The sequence below is a fragment of the Oncorhynchus nerka genome, linkage group LG20 (assembly GCF_034236695.1).
Source record: "Oncorhynchus nerka isolate Pitt River linkage group LG20, Oner_Uvic_2.0, whole genome shotgun sequence".
Taxonomy (NCBI): Eukaryota; Metazoa; Chordata; class Actinopteri; order Salmoniformes; family Salmonidae; genus Oncorhynchus; species Oncorhynchus nerka.
In genome coordinates this window covers 35,472,957-35,499,487 of record NC_088415.1, presented here as the reverse complement: position 1 = coordinate 35,499,487, position 26,531 = coordinate 35,472,957, and the positions used below count along the sequence as shown (strand labels likewise).

At 45.5% G+C, this 26,531-nt stretch overlaps 1 protein-coding gene across 1 annotated transcript in view; it reads left to right on the top strand.

Annotated features, from left to right (window-relative positions):
* The window catches only part of LOC115102367 (IQ motif and SEC7 domain-containing protein 1-like), a 50,408-nt gene extending 34,251 nt beyond the window's left edge, over nucleotides 1-16,157 (top strand). Inside the window, 15 exon segments of the mRNA XM_065005441.1 lie at nucleotides 8,331-8,637; nucleotides 8,829-9,149; nucleotides 9,332-10,350; nucleotides 10,548-10,709; nucleotides 10,836-10,958; nucleotides 11,126-11,292; nucleotides 11,653-11,792; nucleotides 11,980-12,105; nucleotides 12,276-12,375; nucleotides 12,662-12,823; nucleotides 13,026-13,217; nucleotides 14,356-14,405; nucleotides 14,874-15,726; nucleotides 15,729-15,948; nucleotides 15,950-16,157. Of these exon segments, the coding sequence (XP_064861513.1) occupies nucleotides 8,331-8,637; nucleotides 8,829-9,149; nucleotides 9,332-10,350; nucleotides 10,548-10,709; nucleotides 10,836-10,958; nucleotides 11,126-11,292; nucleotides 11,653-11,792; nucleotides 11,980-12,105; nucleotides 12,276-12,375; nucleotides 12,662-12,823; nucleotides 13,026-13,217; nucleotides 14,356-14,405; nucleotides 14,874-15,726; nucleotides 15,729-15,948; nucleotides 15,950-16,058 (4,051 nt within the window). The 3' untranslated portion in view covers nucleotides 16,059-16,157.
* Nucleotides 16,158-26,531: the final 10,374 nt, after the last annotated feature.

Genomic DNA, 26,531 nt, shown 5'->3' with positions numbered 1-26,531 from the left:
GAGATGAGTAATGCAAGATACGGGGACATTATTAAAGTGCTTAGTGTTTCATTTTTTTTTTTAAGTGGCCAGTGATTCCTAATCTATGTCTATAGGCAGCAGCCTCTGATGTGCTGGAGATGGCTGTTTCACAGTCAATGGTGTAGTATTGAATACAATACAGTATATACATATTTAATGAGTGATGCAATATGTAAACACAATATAAAAGGGACCGACTCTGATGTGCTAGTGATGGCTGTTTAGCGGTCTGTTGTGGAGACAGAACAAGAGAGAGGTGATGGAGAAGTGAGGGGTGAAGGACAGACAGAGACCGGGGAGATCAAGAGGACAGGACAAGGAGAATTGTGTGAAAGGTCTTTGGTCAGTCACAGTGCAGATCAATAGAGTATTATGACTTCTCATCAATGGCAGGGAGCACATGTGTTTTTAAAGTCCTAGCAACTCTCACCTGTTGTGGGCCCATGGAGACATGCTGCCGCCCTGCCTCTTCAACACACGCTGACAGGCAGTCCATCAATAATGAATATGGAGGAACAGGAGGCAGAGGGCAGCTAGCGAGGAGGTGACACTGTTTCACACTGCAGATAATACATCTCTTCCACACTCACTTCTCTCCTCCTCTCCTCTCTGCTTCTGCCTTCTTCTTCTCGTCACATATTGTCAAAAGTTCCCCATCGGTTTCTAATCTGAATTTCATCCGAGGTAAAGAGGGTCATGTTGGTGCCTTCTGAGAGTACCTGCAGCCCCACAGAGTGCCTCAGTCAGTTGCAGCACTGTGACAGGCCTACAGGAGACTGATCCATAAAACATGAGGCTCTGATGTGATCTGTGATATGGTCACCCTCATGATTTATACAACAAACTTTTTACTCCAATATCAACTTTGTGTAAGCGTATTATGTGAACACATGAACACAGTCACAAACGCAGGAAAAACATTAACATGTTTAATTCAGTCTAAAGTATTTTACATATTACAAATATTACAGCGCCCTGTTTTTGGCGCAATGGAAGGTGGAGCATATTTGGAGCCTTTCACAAAAAAAAATGTTTTATTGTCACGTACAGTACTCGTTCAAGGGTTTTTCTTTATTTTGACTATTTTCTACACATATATGTATATATATATATATTAGATTTTAGATTCTTCAAAGTAGCAACCCTTTGCCTTGATGACAGCTTTGCACACTCTTGGCATTCTCTCAACCAGCTTCACCTGGAATGCTTTTTCAACGGTCTTGAAGGAGTTCCCACATATGCTGAGCACTTGTTGGCTGCTTTTCCTTCACTCTGCAGTCCAACTCATCCCAAACCATCTCAATTGGGTTGAGGTTGGGTGATTGTGGAGGCCAGGTCATCTGATGCAGCACTCCATTACTCTCCTTCTTGGTCCTTCCCCAGGCGTCATTGTTTCTGTTTCCTGTCTGTGCGCTGTTCGTGTTTCTTGTTTTGTTCATTTGTTTATTAAATTATGCACTCCCTGAACTTGCTTCCCGACTCCCAGCGCACTCGTTAGAGTGGTAGCCATGCTGGTTAAGTGTGCCTTGAATTCTAAATAAATCACTGACAGTGTCACCAGCAAAGCACCCCCACACCATCACACCTCCTCCTCCATGCTTCACGGTGGGTACCACACATGCCAAGATCATCTGTTCACCTACTCTGCGTCTCACAAAGACACTGCAGTTGGAACCAAAAATCTCCAATCTGGAAATTATCAGACCAAAAGACACATTTCCACCTGTCTAATGTCCATTGCTCGTGTTTCTTGGCCCAAGCAAGTCTCTTCTTCTTATTGGTGTCCTTTAGTAGTGGTTTCTTTGCAGCAATTTGACCATGAAGGCCTGATTCATGCAGTCTCCTTTGAACAGTTGATGTTGAGATGTGTCTGTTACTTGAACTCTGTGAAGCATTTATTTGGGCTGCAATTTCTGAGGCTGGTAACTATAATGAACATATCCTCTGCAGCAGAGGTAACTCTGGGTCATCCTTTCCTTTGGCGGTCTTCATGAGAGCCAGTTTCATCATAGCGCTTGATGGTTTTTGCAACTGCACTTGAAGGGTTCTTGAACTTTTCCGGATTGACTGACTTTCATGTCTTCAATTAATGATGGACTGTCATTTCTCTTTGCTTAGTTGAGCTGTTCCTGCCATAATACGGACTTGGTATTTTACCAAATAGGGTTATCTTCTGTATACCACCCCTACCTTGTCACAAAATAACTGACTGGCTCAAACACATTAAGAAGGAAAGAAATTCCACATTCAACAAGGCATACCTGTTAATTGAAATGCATTCCAGTTGACTACCTCATGAAGCTGGTTGAGAGAATGCGAAGAGTGTGCAAAGCTGTAATCAAGGCAAAGGGTGGCTACTTTGAAGAATCTCAAATATAAAATATATTTTGATTTGTTTAACACTTTTTTGGTTACTACATGATTCCGTATGTGTTATTTCATAGTTTTGATGTCTTCACTATTATTCTACAATGTAGAAAATAGTCAAATAAAGAAAAACCCTTGAATGAGTACATCGGATAGGTGCAGTGAAATGTGTTGTTTTACAGTGTCAGCCATCGTAGTACGGCACCCCTGGAACAAATTAGGGTAAAGTGCCTTGCTCAAGGGCACAGACAGATTTTTCACCTTGTCGGCTCAGGTATTAGAATCAGCGACCTTTCAGTTTTTGGCCCAAAGCTCTAACTGCAAGGCTACCTGCCGCCCTAACGCTCTAACACTCACAGGAGGAGTGGCAACAGCAGGGGTATCAAATTGAGATGAGGAGAGCAGAGAAGGCCTTTGGGAGGGGAGGAGTTAAATGAGAGCAAGGATGTTCAGAGAGTTATCATAAGTAGCCTAGAAAGCATAGTTAAGTATGTTGTGTTTTCATGTGTGATATGATGCGACCTAGGTTTGGATATGCCTGGGAGCCAGGCGTAAAAAGGCCATCTGAGTCCTCCTGTGTGATGTGGCAGCCGGCGTGGTGTCCCTATCTTTTGGTGTATAACTGTGTGGCTTTGTCACCAACTGTCCATGTTTTCCACTCCATAAAAGGACCACTCTCGTGGTGCACAGCGGTAAATTATATACTATTTATGTGTCAGATGGAAGACAGCCCTGGAATAGAGACTGGGTGCGTGAGTTTGCTATCTGTTTGTGTGACTAACTACAGTAGCCTGCTCAGTGCTATATATTTATGTGCTGTGTGTATACACACTGAGTAGATTCGTTGTAACACACACTTGTAGCATTATGCTCATGATGACCGTCCGTCACTCGCGGCCCACAATGCATCTACACCGACCTAAATGGTGTTAATAATCCATCGTCATGGCAACAGTGCTTCTCATCCCTCAACTGCCTCTCCGCCCACATAGGTCTCACAGCAACCGTCACTAAGCAACCCCCTCTTCCTTCTCAGTTTCTCCATTTGTGAGGCTGCGGGGGCAGAGAAAGAAATGGAGTAAGAGATGATGTTACATCAAGTAAATCTGATATCATATATGATGTGACAAAAAGTATGATATTATATATGATATGACAAAAATATGATATCATATATGATGTGACAAAAATATGATATCGTATGTGACAAAAATCACATGATGTGACAAAAATATGATATTATATATGATATGACCAATGACCCAACACACCTCAGACACAAGAGGCATGTGGCAGGGTCTACAGTCAATCACGGACTACAAGAAGAAACCCAGCCCAGTCACGGACCAGGATGTCTTGCTCCCAGGCAGACTAAATAACTTTTTTGCCCGCTTTGAGGACAATACAGTGCCACTGACACGGCCTGCAACGAAAACATGCGGTCTCTCCTTCACTGCAGCCGAGGTGAGTAAGACATTTAAACGTGTTAACCCTCGCAAGGCTGCAGGCCCAGACGGCATCCCCAGCCGCGCCCTCAGAGCATGCGCAGACCAGCTGGCCGGTGTGTTTACGGACATATTCAATCAATCCCTATACCAGTCTGCTGTTCCCACATGCTTCAAGAGGGCCACCATTGTTCCTGTTCCCAAGAAAGCTAAGGTAACTGAGCTAAACGACTACCGCCCCGTAGCACTCACTTCCGTCATCATGAAGTGCTTTGAGAGACTAGTCAAGGACCATATCACCTCCACCCTACCTGACACCCTAGACCCACTCCAATTTGCTTACCGCCCAAATAGGTCCACAGACGATGCAATCTCAACCACACTGCACACTGCCCTAACCCACCTGGACAAGAGGAATACCTATGTGAGAATGCTGTTCATCGACTACAGCTCGGCATTCAACACCATAGTACCCTCCAAGCTCGTCATCAAGCTCGAGACCCTGGGTCTCGACCCCGCCCTGTGCAACTGGGTACTGGACTTCCTGACGGGCCGCCCCCAGGTGGTGAGGGTAGGCAACAACATCTCCTCCCCGCTGATCCTCAACACGGGGCCCCACAAGGGTGCGTTCTGAGCCCTCTCCTGTACTCCCTGTTCACCCACGACTGCGTGGCCACGCACGCCTCCAACTCAATCATCAAGTTTGCGGACGACACAACAGTGGTAGGCTTGATTACCAACAACGACGAGACGGCCTACAGGGAGGAGGTGAGGGCCCTCGGAGTGTGGTGTCAGGAAAATAACCTCACACTCAACGTCAACAAAACTAAGGAGATGATTGTGGACTTCAGGAAACAGCAGAGGGAACACCCCCCTATCCACATCGATGGAACAGTAGTGGAGAGGGTAGCAAGTTTTAAGTTCCTCGGCATACACATCACAGACAAACTGAATTGGTCCACTCACACTGACAGCGTCGTGAAGAAGGCGCAGCAGCGCCTCTTCAACCTCAGGAGGCTGAAGAAATTCGGCTTGTCACCAAAAGCACTCACAAACTTCTACAGATGCACAATCGAGAGCATCCTGGCGGGCTGTATCACCGCCTGGTACGGCAACTGCTCCGCCCTCAACCGTAAGGCTCTCCAGAGGGTAGTGAGGTCTGCACAACGCATCACCGGGGGCAAACTACCTGCCCTCCAGGACACCTACACCACCCGATGTTACAGGAAGGCCATAAAGATCATCAAGGACATCAACCACCCGAACCACTGCCTGTTCACCCCGCTATCATCCAGAAGGCGAGGTCAGTACAGGTGCATCAAAGCTGGGACTGAGAGACTGAAAAACAGCTTCTATCTCACGGCCATCAGACTGTTAAACAGCCACCACTAACATTGAGTGGCTGCTGCCAACACACTGTCATTGACACTGACCCAACTCCAGCCACTTTAATAATGGGAATTGATGGGAAATGATGTAAATATATCACTAGCCACTTTAAACAATGCTACCTTATATAATGTTACTTACCCTACATTATTCATCTCATATGCATACGTATATACTGTACTCTAGATCATCGACTGCATCCTTATGTCACTAGCCACTTTAACTATGCCACTTTGTTTACTTTGTCTACATACTCATCTCATATGTATATACTGTACTCGATACCATCTACTGTATGCTGCTCTGTACCATCCCTCATTCATATATCCTTATGTACATATTCCTTATCCCCTTACACTGTGTATAAGACAGTAGTTTTGGAATTGTTAGTTAGATTACTTGTTGGTTATCTCTGCATTGTCGGAACTAGAAGCACAAGCATTTCGCTACACTCGCATTAACATCTGCTAACCATGTGTATGTGACAAATAAAATTGGATTTGATTTGATTTGATTTGACCAAGGAGTAGAGTGAAGGAGTGCTGCATCAGATGACCTGGCCTCCACAATCCCCCAACCTCAATCAAATTGAGATGGTTTGGGATGAGTCGGACCGCAGAGTGAAGGAAAAGCAGCCAACAAGTGCTCAGCATATGTGGGAACTCCTTCAAGACTGTTGGAAAAGCATTCCAGGTGAAGCTGGTTGAGAGTATGCCAAGAGTGTGCAATGCTGTCATTGAGGCAAGGGGTGGCTACTTTGAAGAATCTAAAATGTTAAATGTATTTTGATTTGTTTAACACTTTTTTGGTTACTACATGATTCCATATGTGTTATTTCATAGTTTTGATATCTTCACTTGATGTCTCCACTATTATTCTAAAATAGTAAAAATAAAGAAAAACCCTTGAATGAGTAGATGTTCTAAAACTTTCGACCGGTTAAATATGATTAGAAAGAGTGGAAATATTGAAAGTGTTTTTCACTGAAGCTAGAGATCTGATCTCCAGAGCTTATCGAGAGGAAATTGCGGTACATTTTTAGAGAAGTCTGATTAAACATAAATAGAGTAGAAGGTGGTTATCTTTATATTCCTTGGCCATATGCAACGTGAAGTATAGTGCAAATCACAGAAGGTTTGGTGCACCTTTAATTGGGGAAGACGGCTCGTGGTTATGGCTATAATTAGTGGAATGGTATCAAACACATGGTTTCCATGGTTTCCATGTGTTTGATACCATTCCATTTACTCCGTTCCAGCCATTATTATGAGCCGCCCTCCCCTCAGCAGCCTCCACTGACACAAATGTAACAGATATATTGGCCACTAACATTTTTCGAGGTGGTGGTGGAGTGGTCAGAGTTGTGTCTCTATACAGCTGGCTCCAGTCATTGTGACCACTGTTAGTACATGACATGCTATGGTTCCCTGTCTTCAAACATCCTTTTCACAGTATTATTGCCTTGTTTCACCCTTTTTTTTAATCAGAGGAAACCGTGTATTTCTGGGGAACAGGAAATGCTGTTGAAAACACACTATGATGTGTGCACATGACGGTTGTAACAGCAACACTCTATTACACAAAGAACATATTATCCTCAACCTTAACTAATCTGTCTACTGTGGTTGTATAAGGCTCATTGGTGTTGTTGGCCTGTTCTAATTGTATAGTCCTCCAGTGTTCCTTCCTCCCCGTCATATATTTTCTGTCAGCTTCACACCAACCACAGGAAACCACTGCTTCTCAGGGGAAGAGAAGGAGAGAAACAGGAAGAAGGGAGGACCAAATAGAGAGAGAAAGAACATAACTTTCCTAATTGTTGTGCCCTATTCCTACAGAGCATGTTGTCAACGCGTGGGCTAAGGTTTTACAATGACGTTGGCCTGCATTATAGTCTGAATAAAGCTTTGCTCACATACATTTGCATGCTGCCCCAGTTTCTGCTTCCTTGGGCCTCTGCTCTGTCGTTATGTTTTCTTCAGGAAGTGAGTAAGAACCAGAGGGCAGCGCCTGGGCAGAGTGGGTGTGGCAAGGGAAGGGAGGAAGTCAAGGCAGGGGCATGTGACTTGTGACTGTGGTGAAGTGGTTACTCACTGACGGACTGGCCGACTAGCTCTCTGGGTGACTGTTGCTACATGGGATAGAGAGCAGGACAGTGGAGTAGCTGTTGGATTTCCTGGAAGATCAGGGCATGAGGGGACTATTGGGCTGGATAGGAGGCTGGCTGCTTAGCCTGTCTGTACATGTCTGTGTGGAGAGATGCAGCTCTGTAGGCTACATACAGTAGGTCAGACAAGTGTGTGTTGTAGTACTGTACAGGCCTAGTGGGAAAAGTTAGCGTTCGTGTGTATGTGTCTGTTTCATAATCTATTTGTCAAAAGTGCAGTCCTATGCGTGCATGCGATTGGCTGTTATTGTAAACGCCTGGTCTTTCCAGACAGGTGTGGAATGAGTGGTATGTGGCACTGGCAGTGAAATGTGTTTATGGCTAATGACTGCCCTAATGTTTTTGTTTTTTTAACTGTTATTTTAATGTATGACAGAGAGAGAATGTGAGACAGAGAGAGGGAGAAGTCTGAACAATGGTACTAAACTCAGTAGTACATTAACTGCACAGGGAGTTTTCCGGCCTGGACAAACAAAGAGGGATAGAGAGGGTACAGAAAGAGAGAGAAGGGTCAGAGAGGGAGTGAGAGGGCAGAGACTTTGATTCACAAGGCAGGAAACGACACGTGATTCTGTCAGCTCCAGTGCAAGGAACATTTTGGAGGAATGGGAAATGCTGCTCCGATCATGTTCTATTACCATTGGTGTGACTGGAAGGGTTGCTGCACATGATAAAAAACATATATACAGTAGCAGTGTAAATTCTGATCTTTGTTGTGGTGAGAGTACAAAGTGCCAGTGTGAATGTGTGTAAGTCTGGTCCTCTTCCCTCATGAGATCCAGCAGGAGAAGTTTCCTGCCACGCCGGTCTAATTTCTACATGTGAGTGACTTACCTATGAGGGACAATACATCTGTGTTTGGGGCTGGAGATGACTAAGTTAAGTATGTCCCCTTTTCATCAAGCCCTTTCCCCTCTCATTCAATCCTTCTGTCCCCACAGTGTGGAAACAGAGAGCCAGTGTGCGGAGCCTCCCGGGGCCCACTCAGACGGCCCCTACAGCCAGACCACAGCGTACCTGCGTGGCACAGAGCGCTACAGTGACAGCAGCAGTGGTCCTGGTCCTCCAGGCCCTCGGGGGCCTCCGTGCGTGGCCCCTCCCAGCTCGGCAAGCCTTGCCTGGGCACTGCGAACACGCCATCAGCCTGCCAGCCTGGCCCTCCGCAAGCAGGAGGAGGAGGAGAACAAGAGGTGCAAGGCCAGTCTCTCTGACAGCTATGAGCTCTCCACAGACCTGCAGGACAAGAAGGTACCCCGGGGTGTGGGCGTGTGTATACAGAATGTGTCTGTACTGTATGGTTTGAACTCCATGTCATTTGTGTTGTGTGTAGAGAGAGAGAGAAACAACAAGCGTGATAACATGCATTACTTTACTGGCAGTGAGTGTTGTGGTAGCCCTGTCTATAACTCCTCTGTCCCCTGTCCTGTCTCCTCTGCCAGGTGGAGATGTTGGAGAGGAAGTATGGTGGCTCCTTTGTGAGCCGCAGAGCAGCCCGGACCATCCAGACGGCCTTCCGCCAGTACCGCATGAACAAGAACTTTGAGCGCCTCCGCAGCTCGGCGTCCGAGAGCCGCATGACACGACGCATCATCCTGTCCAACATGCGGCTGCAGTACTCGTTTGACGACCGCCAGCCGCAGCAGCAGGGGACCGGAACACAGACAAACTTCACACACAGCGTGGGCATCGGCCCTCCTCATTCACCTGACGCAGAGAGGACAGGAGACTACACACACCTGGAGGACTCCTTCACCAAACAGGTTGGTCAGTCATCTGGTGCATTCGCTACAGCAGTGATATGTTGAATCAAGTGACTAGTTAAATCAATTCTCAGTTAGAGATTCTATTCCTGCTTGAGTCTCTGTTTTGTCATACTGCAGGTTGAATATCTGTCCCTTACTGTACCAAGATGTTCTATCCTCTCCCTCCATGTGCCATTCAGGTGAAGTCCCTGGCTGACTCCATGGACACCGCCCTGACCTGCCGTAGCGGGCGGGATGACTCCCAGGAAGACTTTGGGGAGTGTGTGTGGAGCAGCAGCAGTAACCCCTCCTCTCAGAGAGGCCTGTGTGACAGACCCCGGGGAGGGGGAGGGGGCCTTAGCATGCACGGAGACAGCACAGCCACCTCCTACAGTGATGTCACTCTATACATGGACGACTGCATGCCCTCCTCGCCCCTCTCACTGGACCGGGCCCCCAGCAGCACAGACACTGAGTACTGGGGCCCTGGGGGAGGCGTGGGGGCCCGTGAGGACAGCAGGGACACTGAGGGAGGGGGTAGCAGTAACAGCCGTCGCAGCACTCCCTGCACAGAGTGTCGAGACTACCGTCTGAGGGGCGCCCACCTGCCCCTGCTCACCATCGAGCCTCCCAGCGACAGCTCCGTGGACATGAGCGACCGTTCAGACCGTGGCTCCCTCAGCAGACAGATCTACGAGCAGGAGCCAGCGGGAGGAGCAGGCTCTCCTCAGGGAACACTCAAACACTCCCCTAACACTCCCCGCTCTGTCTCTACAGCTGCAGCTCAGGGCCAGACCCGCGCCCCCGGCCGGGGCCCCCCCCTGCCCACTCAAATCCCCCACCACGTGGCACACCACCATCACCACCACCCTCACCACCACCACCAGTACCCAGACACCCCCTCGTCCTCCTCTTCCCCCCAGCAGCCCCCCACCACCCCCCTGTCCTCCTCCTCCTCTGCTGCGCTGCCCCCTGGTGGCCTGGAGCAGCCCTGTCTATCTGACGGGGACAACGACTCTCTCAACTCCACCACCAACTCCAACGAGACGGTGAACTGCAGCTCTGGCTCCTCGTCTCAGGACAGCCTGAGGGAGCCCCTACCCCCTCTGGGCAAGCAGACCTACCAGAGAGAGAGTCGACACAGCTGGGACTCACCGCCATTCAACAATGACGTGGTGCAAAGACGCCAGTACCGCATCGGACTCAACCTATTCAACAAGTAAGACTTTTGCAATCCATTTATATTTGACATTTAAACTACGTAAAACAACCACATGTCACAATCAACCACATATCACAATCCTTGAATGTAAAACCTTCAAAACAGGAAAAGTCAGGATATGGTGTCACCGAGAGGGAATTGGGAGTCGTTCTCTTGTGATTTGTCATTGTCTGATTGGTCTTTGTGATTCTCAGGAAGCCAGAAAAAGGGATACAGTACCTGATCGAGAGAGGCTTTGTGTCCGACACTCCGGTCGGGATCGCTCGCTTCATCCTGGAGAGGAAGGGCCTGAGCAGACAGATGATCGGAGAATTCCTCGGCAACCGGCAGAAACAGTTCAACAAGGACGTACTGGAGTAAGGGAATGAGCGACGGAGAGGGGGAGGATTCCAAATGGGAGTATACAGTAAATAGGAGATTACTAGAAGTAATTGGAGAGGCTACTGTTACAGTAGTGACTGTGTCTCCTGTGTGTGTTATAGCTGTGTGGTGGACGAGATGGACTTCTCAGGTATGGACCTGGACGATGCTCTGAGGAAGTTCCAGGCCCAGATTAGAGTTCAAGGAGAAGCCCAGAAAGTAGAGAGGCTCATAGAAGCTTTCAGGTGTGTTCAATAGTCCAACTCATGTGTCTATTGTGTTGTTAGACACTCTGTGGAAATAGATTGAATGTACAGTGAGAATGTGTGTTGTTGTTTTGGAAATCCCTCTTAAATCTACACTACTACTCTCTCTTGAAAGTGCTTGAAACGTGTTCTCCTTTCTCCCCCAGTCAGCGGTACTGTGTGTGTAACCCGACGTTGGTCCGCCAGTTCCAGAACCCAGACACCATCTTCATCCTGGCATTCGCCATCATCCTCCTCAACACGGATATGTACAGCCCCAACGTCAAGGCAGAGAGGAAGATGAAGATAGAGGACTTCATCAAGAACCTCAGAGGTGCAGTTGGAACAAGCAGATCCATAAACACTCGCACAAACAAAACACTCCGAGTAACATTGAACTTAAGGTCCTCATGTGAGAAACAAGATTCTTAGGCTGGCCCCCAGACTATAACATGGCAATACACTGTGATCAGTGATGGCTATTTCCACTGCGTTTGTCTCATCCTTTTGGGTTATATGAGTTTTAAAAATAAACGTGAGCCTGCTACCTCCCAGACACTCATAACGCGAGATACTTTCCATCAAATAGTTTTTTTCAATCAAATGAGCAAAATATTTAAACACAGCAGGAAGTAGACTGATGTAGACTGTTTAAAGCATTAACAGCCTCTCTCTTTCCCTGTGTGTCTACCAGGAGTGGACAACGGCCAGGACATTCCCAGGGATCTGTTGGTGGGGATCTACCAGCGCATCCAGAAGTGGGAGCTAAGGACCAACGATGACCACGTGTCCCAAGTGCAGGCGGTAGAGAGAGTCATAGTAGGCAAAAAGCCTGTGAGTTGTCTGGGCTTGAAATGTAACTGTAGCCCCGTGTCATTTCCCTGTTTAGCCTGTCAACATCTGTGGTACTATGTGTTGTTGCTATGTGTTACTGCATTGACAAGCTGTAACACAAGCTGTTACTGCTCAGCCTTAGGGAGATGTAATACTAAACTATTTTCTTTCTTTGTGTTTTGTGTAGGTGATGTCTCTGCCACACCGCAGGCTGGTATGCTGCTGTCAGCTCTATGAGGTGCCTGACCCCAACCGACCCCAGAGGACAGGAGTTCACCAACGGGAGGTCTTCCTGTTCAACGACCTGCTGGTGGTGAGGCTTCCTAACACATCCTCCTAACAATGGGAACTCCTATGAGAGCCTCCTGCTAATGCGTATGGAGAGTTGGAGACCATCAGACTATCCTAAACAATGTAGAAATATATATACTGTTCTCTTTTCTCCTCCGTTTACAACCACATGTTCTCCATGTGCCTTCTCAGGTGACTAAGATTTTCCAGAAGAAGAAGACTTCTGTGACGTACAGTTTCAGACAGTCCTTCCCTCTGGTGGAGATGCAAGTCCACATGTTCCAGAACTCATGTGAGAGCCTGTTTCCTCCTCTGCCTCTTCCTCATATTCAACACTAAACCCCTCCAGACATCTGCACATTTACTTATCAGTAGTTTTCTTCTCTTGTAGGCTCTGTACTCTTTCTCTCCCTCCATTAAGTTGATGAATATGCTCCTCTCGTATCTTTGAATGAGTTCACTCTCGTTTCACTCTGTGTGTGTCTCTGTCTGTCAACATAGGTCATGAAGTTAACAGCCAGATGGTAAATGTTATGTTTTTACATGATTCTCTTTCTCTGTCTGTCTCTGTCACCCAGACTACCCCCACGGTATCCGTCTGACCTCAGCAGTGTTGGGTGGAGAGAGGAAGGTCCTTATCGTGTTTATGGCTCCCAGCCAGCAGGACCGCACCCGCTTTGTCAGTGACCTTAAAGAGAGTATCGCTGAGGTGCAGGAGATGGAGAAGTACAGAGTGGAGTGTGAGTACACCTCCCCCTGTTGGTCATTATGGGGAACTACGGCTGTGTGTGGCTCAAAGGTGTAGTAGAGTAACTATTGCTTTCCTGCATCTTATCCACCTGTAAGTGAAAAACAGGAAGAAAGGTAGTGATGTGTATGAACTATTTATATTGTCAATCTTCTTCTCTCGGTCTTCCTCTCAATCTCTCTTTCTCTCCGTAGCCGAGTTGGAGAAGCAGAAAGGCGTGATGCGGACTGGCCTGCTGACCGGCTTGGTCGGAGGTGGAGTGGGTGTGAAGGGTGAGGTGGCGAACGGCACCCTGGGAAGGCCCAGTCTAGATGACAACTACTCTGCGGGAGAGGGACTCAAACGCTCTGCGCTCAGCTCATCTCTCCGAGACCTATCAGATGGAGGTAAAACATACACACACAAACAGACGCACAAGAAAACACACACACATACACTACCGTTCAACATTTTGGGGGTCACTTAGAAACTTGTTTTTGAAAGAAAAGCACAAAAAAAAGTCCATTAAAATAACATAAAATGAGAAACAGACGCCTCACAAGTCCTCAACTGGCAGCTTCATTAAATAGTACCCGCAAAACACCAGTCTCAACATCAACAGTGAAGAGGCGACTCCAGATTTCCTCTGTCCAGTGTCTGTGTTCTTTTGCCCATCTTAATCTTTTATTTTTATTGGCCAGTCTGAGATATGGCTTTTTCTTTGCAACTCTGTAAAGAAAAAGAAAGGAAGGTCTTTGTTTCTTGCCATTTTGAGCCTGTAATCGAACCCACAAGTGCTGATACTCCAGATACTCAACTAGTCTAAAGAAGGCCAGTTTTATTGCTTCTTTAATCAGAACAACCGTTTCAGCTGTGCTAACATACTTGCAAAAGGGTTTTCTAATGATCAATTAGCCTTTAAAAATGACAAACATGGATTATCTAACACAACATGACATTGGAACACAGGAGTGATGGATGCTGATAATGGGCCTCTGTACACCTATGTCAAATCTGCCGTTTCCAGCTACAATAGTCATTTGCAACATTAACAATGTCTACACTGTATTTCTGATCAATTTTATGTTATTTTAAATGGACAAAAAAAAAAAAAAAAAAAAAAAAACAAGGACATTTCTAAGTGACACCAAACTTTTGAACGGTAGTGTATATATAGAAAGTACATACAAACCACTTCCTGGAAATTGTGTCTTATGCTAATAAAATACTCTCAGTAATCCTGCCGTTTAATAGAGATATTCTATATGCTCTTTTTACTGACTGACTGTGATCTTTATAAGGATTCATAGAAATTCTTCAGACACTAATGTCTGGACACTGAGAGTAGAGGGTACCTTGTCCATGGGGCTGCTTGAGATTCTTCCTTTGCTTCTTCTGGTCTCATCTTGTTCTATTATCTCTGGCACATGAAAGAACACTAGCTTCTGCAAGTCATATCTCTCACCTCTCTGCAACCCCACTCTGCAACATTCTGTTACTCTATTTCCTCTCTTTCGTAACCTGCCTCTTCCTGGCTGGGTGCAGGGAAACGTGGTCGCAGAAACAGTGTTGGCTCCCTCGACAGTACCATGGAAGTAAGTCTGAATGGACAAACTGAATTGTGTACCTGCCCCTTTAATACGTATACCTCAAACATAGCCATCCCAGTATATCCCTTTAATAGAGCCATAAACGCCTAGTCTTTCCCCTCGTCCTCATCCTTGACCCCTTCCTCAGCATGCTCTGTGTGTTTTATGTGTGTGACTGACATGTGTGACTGACATGTGCATGCGTGTGTTCTGGAATGAGCTTTTCATACCTCTGTGCTCTCACAACAGCCTGTGCATGTTCTTGTTCTCAACTATTGTTCTTCTCCATTCTTGCATTGTGAAAAAAAAAACATTTCATTGGTTTGTTGTTGGTTTGCAGGTGTTGTGGTGTTTGTCATTGCAGTGTTTCTGTGATTTGTCCAAGGCATTCTGATAGGATGCCATATGCATGAATTACTTCCTTTCCAGAACTCCTTCTCAACTCTCCTTCCTCTTCCTCTTTGTCTTCCTCAGGGTTCCATCATTAGCAGCCCCCAGCCGCACCAGCGTTACCCGGTTCCGGGCGTGGTCCCAGGCTGCTACCCTACAGAAGACTACCGGCCGCATCGCCCCATCCTGAGCCCCGGAACGGGGGTGGGGGGTGGGCCGGGGCAACAACACACCACTGCTGGGACGGGAGTTGGGGGGGTTCCCAGCAGTGTAGAGAGAGCGGGGGTGGGGAGCGGCCCTGGGGGGGGCAATACGGGCTCCTTCCTGGGCTCTCTATTCGGCAGCAAACGCGTCAAGCCGCCAAGTCCCCTTATACCACCGGGGCCACCCTACCCCGCCCCTGTCCCCCCACCCACTACGGGAGGGCCCCCTCCTCACTCCCCATCATCTCTGTGCCAGTCGGAGGGGGGCCCTTCCAAGATCCAGGCCCTGCATGCTCAGTACTGCCACACGGCCGCTGTGCAGCCCCCTCCTCCCTACTACCATCACCATCGCTACCACGTCCAAGCTGGCCCTCCTCCCTTGCCAGGCGGGGGCGTGCCCCCTCATATCCTTCAGAGAGGGCCGTTCCCCTGTCGCCCTCCTATTGGCCCCCCTCACACCCAGCTCCAGCAGCTGGCCCATCTCTCCCAGCTTTCCCAGCATGGCATGCAGGGTCGCTACAGCAACATGGTGGTGGGCTGTCCTCCCCCCCTTTCTCCTCACTCCCAACATTCTCAGAACCCCCAGTTCACCATGTACCACACACAGCCCACACACTCTATCAGGGCGGGCGCCATGCCAGGCAAACCTCCTCTGACTTTGTCTCACTCCCACCCGCACCCCCACGCACACTCCCACACCCACCCCGGGCACCCCCTCAGTGCCGCGCCGCACCCCGCCCCCACCCACATCAATCTCGCTTCATCTTTGGCACGCTGCCCCACCAACATCAGCATCAGCAGCCGTCCGCTTCCGTCAACACCCATCACGCTGTGCCCGCCGCCCAGTATCAGCCCCTGTACCCTCCTCTCTCTTCTATCCCCCTCCCCCACCCCACTCCCCTTTACCCCCCTTCTACCCCCCTTATCCCCCTTATGCCTCTTTGCCCTCACCCCCCAGCACCCCGGTCAGCCTCAGCAGGGGCCCCAGGTGACGGGACCTGGGGCGACTGGCACAGGGGGCAGCTCCAAATCCAAACCTATCAACCGGATCAGCACGGTGGTGTGAGCAGCAGAACGTGGGGCCACAGAAGGCAGAGGTCAGAGGGCAGGATGGAGGAAGGGGGCAGAGCTAGGGACAGGGATAGAGCCAGGGCTTGTAGAGGTGAGCAGGACAGCAGCAGCAGTAACAACAGCGCCAGTGACAAGAAGAAACGCAACTTATTTCGTCTCTGCTACTTTCACCTCCGCTTCCCACACATGTAGACCGAGAGAGCAAAGGAAAGAGAGTTGGAGCTAAATGACATGCATATAGCTGAACACATACAAGACACACAGGAAGAATAAACACACGTAAAGCAATGCCCACGTAAATGTAGTTTCTCAGGTGAACTCTATCAGCTCTCAGCACACAAACTCATAAGGGAGAGTCACAGGTCGGCGCAATGATGTTGAAGTTGGCGGCAGGCAGGAAAAACCATTAAAACACACACACACACACAAAATCAACAGTTTCTCTAGCCATAGAACTGATGCTGGTTGTAAATGTACAGTAGAGGGCCTGTACCCAGTGTTTCACTGTCTGAAGTATTATTTGAAACTCTGGACTTTGCCAAGACATGAGCTTGAGAGTGTTTTAAACATAAAGTACCAACATGTAATCGTGCAACGTTATGAATGGTGGCAAATCTGACGATGAAAAACACGCAAGATTTGGTTCTGGTGTTGTTGAGATAAGGACATTGCTGACCAACAGAAAGACCATCTCCACCCACCTGGATATGGAAAAAGACTTCACCACTAAATACATTCCAGCAGGGTTGTGCGTTGTAAACAGCCATTGAGGATAGTTGCAAAAAGAATCCCCTCGATTTTGCAATAATTTATTCAGCTTCATAATAAGTTTGTCAATTACCACGGCAGGTCTTCATCACTGAAAGGTATCCTTTTTTAAAGTAGACCTCAGAGACATTTGCTTTTTCTTCAGCTTTTATGACTCGCGGTTCAATGGCAGTCTTAGGCTCTATGGTCTTTTACATGTAAAGAGAAGTCAGCTGGTTTCATAGGATTTACATGCATTCCCTATAGGGTGTGTGGATTAATGATGCTACCAATAATATTTTAGAATGTTTTTAAGCTTTTTTGCTGTTGTATAAATGTTACATATGTAATTGCTGAGTATGATGAATATTGTCTACTAACATAACTGTTTTGATCCAGTGATTAATTAGATATTACAGATGTTTGATTGATTTAAAAAAAAAAAGATTATACAGAGGATATATACACTTATTCATTCCCTCATACTTGTATGTAATGAGGGTGTTATAAAGTGTGATTTATTTTTGTTCTCTATGATGGTTGCCATTGATAACTTCTATTTTCAGTTATTATTATTGAATGTTAAAAATATTAGTTCATATTTAGGACAATTTTTGTTCTTAGAGAGTTGTGTACCCTATAGGAGACTGGTGATTGTGAGAACTAGTAGTTGCACAATGTCCAAAACAAAATGGTTAATTGGAGTCAAAATGCATATGAATAAATATACTTTCCCACCTCAGACCCCGCTGAAAGATCCCCTTATAAGGGCTTTGACCTTTTACCTGCTCATGGACAATGATCCTCATTTCATTGGTGACCCTGTCGTTTATGTCCTCCCTGTTATCCTCCCTGTTATCCTCCCTGTTATCATGGGACTCAGTCAGAAGCATCTGGTCTTGTTGAGAGTGTCTCACATGGCATGTGTTTGGATGGTCTATGTCTTTGAACAAGCACGCTTTGTAATATAGTTTTGTGGTTTTGCACACGTGGTGTCTTAAAGTCAAAAATGGCATTATTTTAAACACCCTCCTCACATACCCGCTTGCCAGTCCTCAGAGAACCCTAATAGCCTACACCCCAGCACCCTTACTGAATGGGCTTGTCATTAGATCAAACAGGTTTGTTAATCTTCTCATCTCTGTTGACCACCTTTCTTACTTCATCTCTCTGTCCTTCTATTGCACTGTGTTTGAACAATGGTAGATTGAACAAGGGATTCGTGTTTCAGGATAAAGGGAATGATTTAGATTTAGGATGGTGAATTGTAGTTATACATGCTAGACAATACTTGTGGACAAAGAAGAGACAGATTCATGTTAAAAGCCAGAACAAGAATATGGGTAGTCAGGGAAAATGTAAGGTTTTAGGGGTGGTTGAGGTTGAAGTTTTTTTGTTGGCTTTTTCCTGCATAATTCCCTCTGTATTGTCTCTTTGTGACCCCTCTTGCATGAATATATCTGCACTTATTGAATGGATTGTACTGTATAAATCTGAATGTACATATTATATTGAGGTGTGTGTGTGTGCGTGTGTGTATGTGTGTTTGTGCGTGCGTGTGAGTGAGTGTGCGTGTGTGAGAGAGAAAGATGAGTAGGGGACTTTGGTTTGAATTATTTTTTATTTTAGACTGAGGGTGAGAGAATAAATTGCAGTAATTAAGTGTTTGTATGTCAGAGAACAAATTGATATTATTTTAAACATGATCTTAAGAATTTAATTTGTGTATGTAGTAAGTATTAACTGGAAGAGTAGAGAATTGAGATGTGAATATTTATTGCTTCTGATATATTAAAAAGTGTCCTTGCAGTGAAACAATCTTCCGTCTTTTATTGGTGTCTTCATGACAGAATAAATGTCTGCAAATGTGATGGACAGCAACACATTTTATTTATAGCTTACTGTGTAGCACTTTCCCAGCACTTTAGAACAAAATGTAGAGGGTGTGACATTGGTCAACTTCCTGCTATTCAAACCTGAAATCAGAACAGAATTATCTTCTACCAATCAAGAGGTACAGCTGTTTTAGGAACCGCATCAACTACTTTCATCAAGCTTACTTCACACTTTTGACTTAACTGCCATAGAACTTGGGGGGACTTTGGGGGGTTGACTCCGACTCCTGCTATCAGAGTCGTTAGAGTCGATTCTCTCAAAATTAGCTACAGCTGCAATGTCAGTGTGTGCACACTGATGAATTAGGTAATTGATTAGCAATGCATATGGAGCAAGGTTATTATAGTTTTGTGATTTTCTATTACTTTTTATTTCTGTTCATTTTTAGATTTGATTTGAAATTCAGTTCAGTTTCAGTTCGTTTTCAGACTTGATTTGATAGTTTTTATTCAGTTTAATAGTTTGAGTTCAGTTTGATAAAAACATTAATATTTTTTTTTTTTACATGATTTAGTTTCAATTTGAGTGTTAGAGACAGAAAGTAACCTTATGCATGGGAGGCTAGGAGCCATTTATGTGTTGTAGGCCTAAAGCAGGGGTTTACTCAGGTACTAATTGAGACGGTCCGGGCACACAAATTTCCTAGGTGGCAAAGGTCCGGAACAATATTGTCATTTATCAGCGTAATAACAAACCCCCACCTCGCAACCCATGTGACCCCAAACTGTTGGAACTGTTCACAAATTTGCAGGTTTAAAGCTAATTTCCTACAATTCTACAAATGTTTCACATCTTATGTGTGTTCATATGATACCAGGAGTTGAATCCTGGCCGAATTCCAAAAATAAAATAATAGCTCTCTCACCTTGTCTTTATCCTGAATTTCTTTGTGGGTGCTGTTCAGATGAACTTTGAGGTTGGCAGGGTTTTTCCCTTTTATCTCTGTTTCACACGCTGCCATCTTCTGACACGACAATACATTTGTTTTTGTCAGTTCTAGCAATGTACTAAAAATAATCCCACATGAGGCTTTGTCTTTTGTGACCGACCACTGCTGGTGTTGGGTTTGCTGCCAACATTGTTCATTGGATAGAAAACACTCTGGAGTTTCTAAAACTGTTAAAATAATGTCTGTGAGTATAACAGAACTGATATGGCAGGCGAAAACCCAAAGAGAATCCATCCAGATTTTTTTTTATTTTGAAGTCACAGTCCATTCAAATGCTTGTCTATGGGATAGACAAGATGAGTTACTAGTTGTAGTTTTTCAAGATGGCTCTCATTTGGACTGTAGTCTTGTGGCGCGCGTAGATGAGGGCACACACTTCGTTATTTATCTCAGGTATTGAACATACTACATTCCGTCTTAAATTGTATTGTTTATTTACATATTAGGGTACCTGAGGATTGAGTACAAATGTTGTTTGACTTGTTTCAATAAAGGACTTTATTGAACAAAACGACCATTTGTTGTGTAGCTGGGACCCTTGGGATTGCAAACAGAGGAAGATCTATTTCTGTTTTTGTGATGCCTCTGCTGGTTTGGAAAATGTTCTTAATGCTGGTGTATGCGGGGCGCTGTCCTCAGATAATCGCATGGTATTCTTTCGCCGTAAAGCCTTTTTGAAATCTGACGAGGTGGTTGGATTAACAAGAAGTTAAGCTTTTAAACGATGTAAGACACTTGTATTTTCATTCATGTTTAATATTACGATTTTTGTATTTTGAATTTCGCGCTCTGCAATTTCACCGGATGTTGTCCTGGTGGGACGCTAGCCCAAATTAACCAACAATGCAGTTCAAGAAATACAGTTAAGAAAATATTTACTAAACATACTTAAGTAAAAAATGTAATTAAAGGTAACACAATAAAATAACAATAATGAGGCTATATACAGGGGGTATCGGTACTGAGTCAATGTGTGGGGGTACATCTTAGTTGAGGTCATTTGTACATGTAGGCAGGGGTAAAGTGACTATGCATAGATAATAAACAGCAAGTAGCAGCAGTGTAAAAACAATGGGGGGGTCAGTTAATTGTTCAGCAGTCTTCTGGCTTGGGGTTAGAAGCTGTTAAAGATCATTTTAGACCTAGACTTGGTGTTCTGGTACCGCTTGCATAGCGGTAGCAGAGATAACAATCTATGACTTGGGTGACTGGAGTCTTTGACAATTTTTGGGGCCTTTCTCTGATACCGCCTAGTCAGATCCACCCCTTTTGTTCAATTTTTGCCTAAAATGACATACCCAAATCCACCTGCCTGTAGCTCAGGACCTGAAGCAAGGATATGCATATTCTTGATACCATTTGAAAGGAAATACTTTGAAGTTTGTGGAAATGTGAAATGAATGTAGGAGAATAACACATTAGATCTGGTAAAAGATAATACAAATAAAAAATGGTGTGTTTTCGTGTATTGTTTTTGTACCATCTTTGAAACACAAGAGAAATGCCATAATGGATTATTCCAGCCCAGGAGCAATTGAGATGTTAGCCACTAGATGGCAGCAGTGCATGTGAAAAGTTTAAGACTGATCCAATGAACCATTGCACTTCTGTTCAAAATTATGTATCAAGACTGCCCAAATGTGCTTAATTGGTTTATTAATAACTTTTCAAGTTCATTACTATGCACTGACCTCAAGCAATAGCATGGTATTATTTAACTTGAATAACTACTGTAAATTAGACAGTGCAGTTAGATGAACAAGAATTTAAGATTTCTGCCTAAATCAGATATTTTTTATGTCCTGGGAAATGTTATTGTTACTTACAACCTCATGCTACGTTAGCTCAACTGTCCTGCGGGGGACCCACCAATCCTGTAGAGGATATAGGTCCTGGATGGCAGGAACCTTGGGCCCGAACCTGGGACCGTTAGGCTCTACAGAGGGTGCACAACTGAGCAAGAGGACAAGTACATTACTGTGTCTAGTTTGAGAAACAGATGCCTCACAAGTCCTAAACTGGCAGCTTCATTACACAGTACCCGCAAAACACCAGTCTTAACGTCAACAGTGAAGAGGCGACTCCAGGATGCTGGCCTTCTAGACAGAGTTGCAAAGAAAAAGCCATATCTCAGACTGGCCAATAAAAGATTAAGATGGGCAAAAGAACACAGTAGACAAAGGAACAGAGGAACAGAGGAACTCTGCCTAGAAGGCCAGCATCCCGGAGTCGCCTCTTCACTGTTGACGTTGAGACTGGTGTTTTGCGGGTACTATTTAATGATTCTGCCAGTTGAGGACTTGTGAGGACAGTTTTCAGCTGTGCTAACATAATTGCAAAAGGTTTTTCTAATGATCAATTAGCCTTTAAAATTACAAACTTGGATTAGCTAACACAACATGCCGTTGGAACACAGGAGTGATGGTTGCTGATAATGGTCCTATGTACTCCTATGTAGATATTCCATTAAAAATCTGCCGTAAAAACACAGAACGTGTGAAATATGGGTTTACTTCTCTGCTATTTAAATCTGAAATCAGAATGTTAAACATATTCTACCAATTCAACAATACAACTGTTTTGGTAACTGCATCAACTACTATCTCTCAACTTTTACAAACAAATACAATTTTGTCCACTTTCCCAAAAACTCACATAAAAACTATAAGCTTATGAAATCTTGGTCTGCTTCTCTGTTTTTCCAATCTGATCAATCAAATGATATCACTAGGAGAGCCCATTTAACTTTTATTTAAGACTGATTGTGCCACACATCTCACCCCAACCCATAAAAATAGCCCGCTATAACAACCCTCACACTCACTAATCAAACTACAATAGTGACCCCACTTCCTATAGTTAACCTGGCCATGGCCTACCAGTCTTAAACATGAACTATTACTACTTTAATGTACATTATTTATTTAATGTTCCGGGGCTACTTAGGCTCCTCCATGCACCTTTTCTTATGAAAATAACGCCATTTATTTGCAGTATAACTATTGGAATTAGGCCAGGCATGCAAAAGACAAATTGTTAGTTTATCAATAGATGGTTGTGTTTCTATGTCCTGCCTTGGTATAGGTTCTGAGATTAAATAGGTGTCACACCCTGACCTGTTTCACCTGTCTTGTGCTTGTCTCCACCCCCCTCCAGGTGTAACCAATTATCCCCTGTGTATTTATACCCCTTTTTCATGGTATCCAATTGGTAGATACAGTCTTGTCCCATTGCTTGCAGACTTGGGAGAGGTGAAGGTTGAGAGCCGTGCGTCCTCCGAAACACAACACAACACAACACAACCCAGTCAAGCCAAGCCAAGCCGCACTGCTTCTTGACACACTGCTCGCTTAACCCAGAAGCCAGCCACACCAATGTGTCGGAGGAAACACCGTACACCTGGCAACCATGTCAGCGTGCCCGGCCTGCCACAGGAGTCGCTAGTGCGCGATGGGCAAGAACATCCCTGCCAGCCAAACTCTCCCCTAACCCAGACGACACTGGGCCAATTGTCCACCCCCCCCATGGGTCTCTCGGTTGCAGTCAGCTGTGACAGAGCCTGGAGTCGAACCAGGATCTCTAGTGGCACAGCTACCACTGCAATGCAGTGCCTTAGACCACTGTGACACTCGGGAGGCCCCCCTGTGCATTTATACCTATGTTTTCTGTTTGTCTGTTGCCACTTCGTCTTGTCTCGACAAGCCTACCAGCGTTATTCCTGTACTCCTGTTTTTCTCTCATCCCCTTTTTCTAGTTTTCCCGGTTTTCACCATTCTGCCTGCAATGACCCTGAGCCTGCCTGCCGTTCTGTACCTTGTGACACTGCCCTGGACTACTGACCCCTGCCTGCCCTGACCCTGAGCCTGTCTACCGTTCTGTACCTTGTGACACTGCCCTGGATTACTGACCCCTGCCTGCCCTGACCCTGAGACTGCCTACCGTTCTGTACCTTGTTATACCACCCTGGACTACTGACCCCTGCTTGCCCTGACCCTGAGCCTGTCTACCGTTCTGTACCTTGTTATACCACCCTGGACTACTGACCTCTGCCTGCCCTGACCCTGAGCCTGTCTACCGTTCTGTACCTTGTTATACCACCCTGGATTACTGACCTCTGCCTGCCCTGACCCTGAGCCTGTCTACCGTTCTGTACCTTGTTATACCACCCTGGACTACTGACCCCTGCCTGCCCTGACCCTGAGCCTGTCTACCGTTCTGTACCTTGTTATACCACCCTGGACTACTGACCTCTGCCTGCCCTGACCCTGAGCCTGCCTACCGTTCTGTACCTTGTTATTACCACCCTGGACTACTGACCCCTGCCTGCCCTGACCCTGAGCCTGTCTACCGTTCTGTACCTTGTTATACCACCCTGGACTACTGACCTCTGCCTGCCCTGACCCTGAGCCTGCCTACCGTTCTATACCTTGTTATACCACCCTGGACTACTGACCCCTGCCTGCCCTGACCCTGAGCCTGTCTACCGTTCTGTACCTTGTTATACCACCCTGGACTACTGACCCCTGCCTGCCCTGACCCTGAGTCTGTCTACCGTTCTGTACCTTGTTATACCACCCTGGACTACTGACCCCTGCTTGCCCTGACCCTGAGCCTGTCTACCGTTCTGTACCTTGTTATACCACCCTGGATTACTGACCCCTGCCTGCCCTGACCCTGAGCCTGTCTACCGTTCTGTACCTTGTTATACCACCCTGGACTACTGACCCCTGCTTGCCCTGACCCTGAGCCTGTCTACCGTTCTGTACCTTGTTATACCACCCTGGATTACTGACCCCTGCTTGCCCTGACCCTGAGCCTGTCTACCGTTCTGTACCTTGTTATACCACCCTGGATTACTGACCTCTGCCTGCCCTTGACCTGTTGTTTGCTTGCCACTGTTGTTGTAATACACTTTTGTTACTTCAAACTGTCTGCATCTGGGTCTTGTCCTGAGGTCTGATAATAGGAAACGATGTCACGCTCCTATTGCACAGCAGTACTCTAGCTTACCCATACTGTCAAATATTTTGCACAAACCAGTGGTTTACTCTGTTAGCAGGATATTTTAATCTTTAGCAGTAATGTATGCTGTATCTGGAAAATGACTGTCAGTTTCTGGAAGAGAAGACAATACAGATGGTTGTGGACCTGTCCGCAGAACGTTTGAATTCAACAATGTTTTGCATTGACATTTTCCCCAACCTAAATATTCTGAAACATAGGCAGGCTACGAAAAAAAATGCAATTGTGGTACTGACAGTATCTTACTAAGGCCTACTTCAATGTAAAAGATCAACTGTTCACTTGTTAGATTCGACTGTATAAGCCTACTACTACTACCTAGTGTCCCACTGAAGGCTACTATCAGCTATTTATAAAACAGTCACTCCTTTACAAATTTGTAACAGATTGTATGAATTGGAATTCGCAATATATCATATGAATTGCACAAAAAAAAGATATATGGCAGGAGGTAACATATCATACAAAATGAATGACGTTGTACACAATTTTGGCTCGTGAGTTCTACTTTCAGAACTACTGGATAAAAACTACTGGATAAAAAGTATATAAAACCTCTGGAATGCATCTTTGAAACACTTTTTACTTCTTCAACTACCACAAAAATGATTTGAAATAGCTATATTAAGTCACACAATTTTTCTCCATGGAAAATGACCATCCAGTTGATGTTGATATTGTACTGCACTGTGCTTGCAAGTAAGAGTTTCGCTGCACTTTTTATACCGGTCCTGCTATCTGGGATCCCTACCCCGTTGAAGTTTAATGTAAAATGGTCGGTGGCGATTTTAGCATGTACATCTTGGTGGGGAAAACTCACTACAGAACACTAAACAATACATTAATTGCACTATAACGGTGAAAACCAGTGCCCAGAAACTGTTAGGACCTACATAAAGCTGTCCCAACAGCAGAGCTTTCTTTTCAGCACCGTGGAGTGAATCCTTACCACCGCTACACCTGGCTATCAGCGGATTCTTGTCTGGCAACGAAACTGTTCATTCAGCCTCATTTACTGCCTTTTAAAAAACATTGCTGATATGGCTGACTTGCTTAAACAAATGTGGTTTCTACTGACAGCTGAGATATACAAACTATGGTATAAGGGAACGGTGAGTAGATAAGATGCAATCCGTCATTTCGATCAAGACATCGATGAGTGAGCTATGACGGACGTAGTCAATATAACTATTTGTTCAGCACTTTTGAAGTGTACAGCGACAGAAGTCAGAACACAGGCCATTCTTACAGTATTCTCCGTGTACACCAAGTTATAACTGTATGATAAATAAAGGGGGGATATAAAGAGACAATGAAAGCTCTTACAATATTCAATGATGACATTTCTCTAAAACAGGTTATAGGCTACATGTGCACCATCAAGTCAGAACAGTAGACTGTTCAGGGGGAAAGGGACCAAATTATTAGGGTGAGGCACATGGGCTACTAACAGCTTACTACACAACATACACTTAGTATTACTTTCTTAGCTACAGTATACATATCTCCCTGGCATATTACATAATTTATGCAGCAGCATATAAGGCATGTTTGTCATGAAACGTTGTCATTAAAGTCTGGCATTCTTTGGATTTATGGGGCTTTCAAGACAACTGTGAACTCTGGTGGAAAAAAACAAGGTGAAATCATGACGTCAGTGATCTTTTGGCCTTCTTTAGAGGCCCGAGTTCCCGACTTGGAATTCCCAGTTGGATGACCACTCAAGAGTTCCCAGGTGTCTTGAACTCCTTCAAGTCTTAGATTTCCCAGTTCAGAGTTTCCAGTTGTTTTGAACGTGGCAGAAATCATGCAGGATTGACAGCATGGCCAATGTATTCAAGTTTTTCTGGCCCA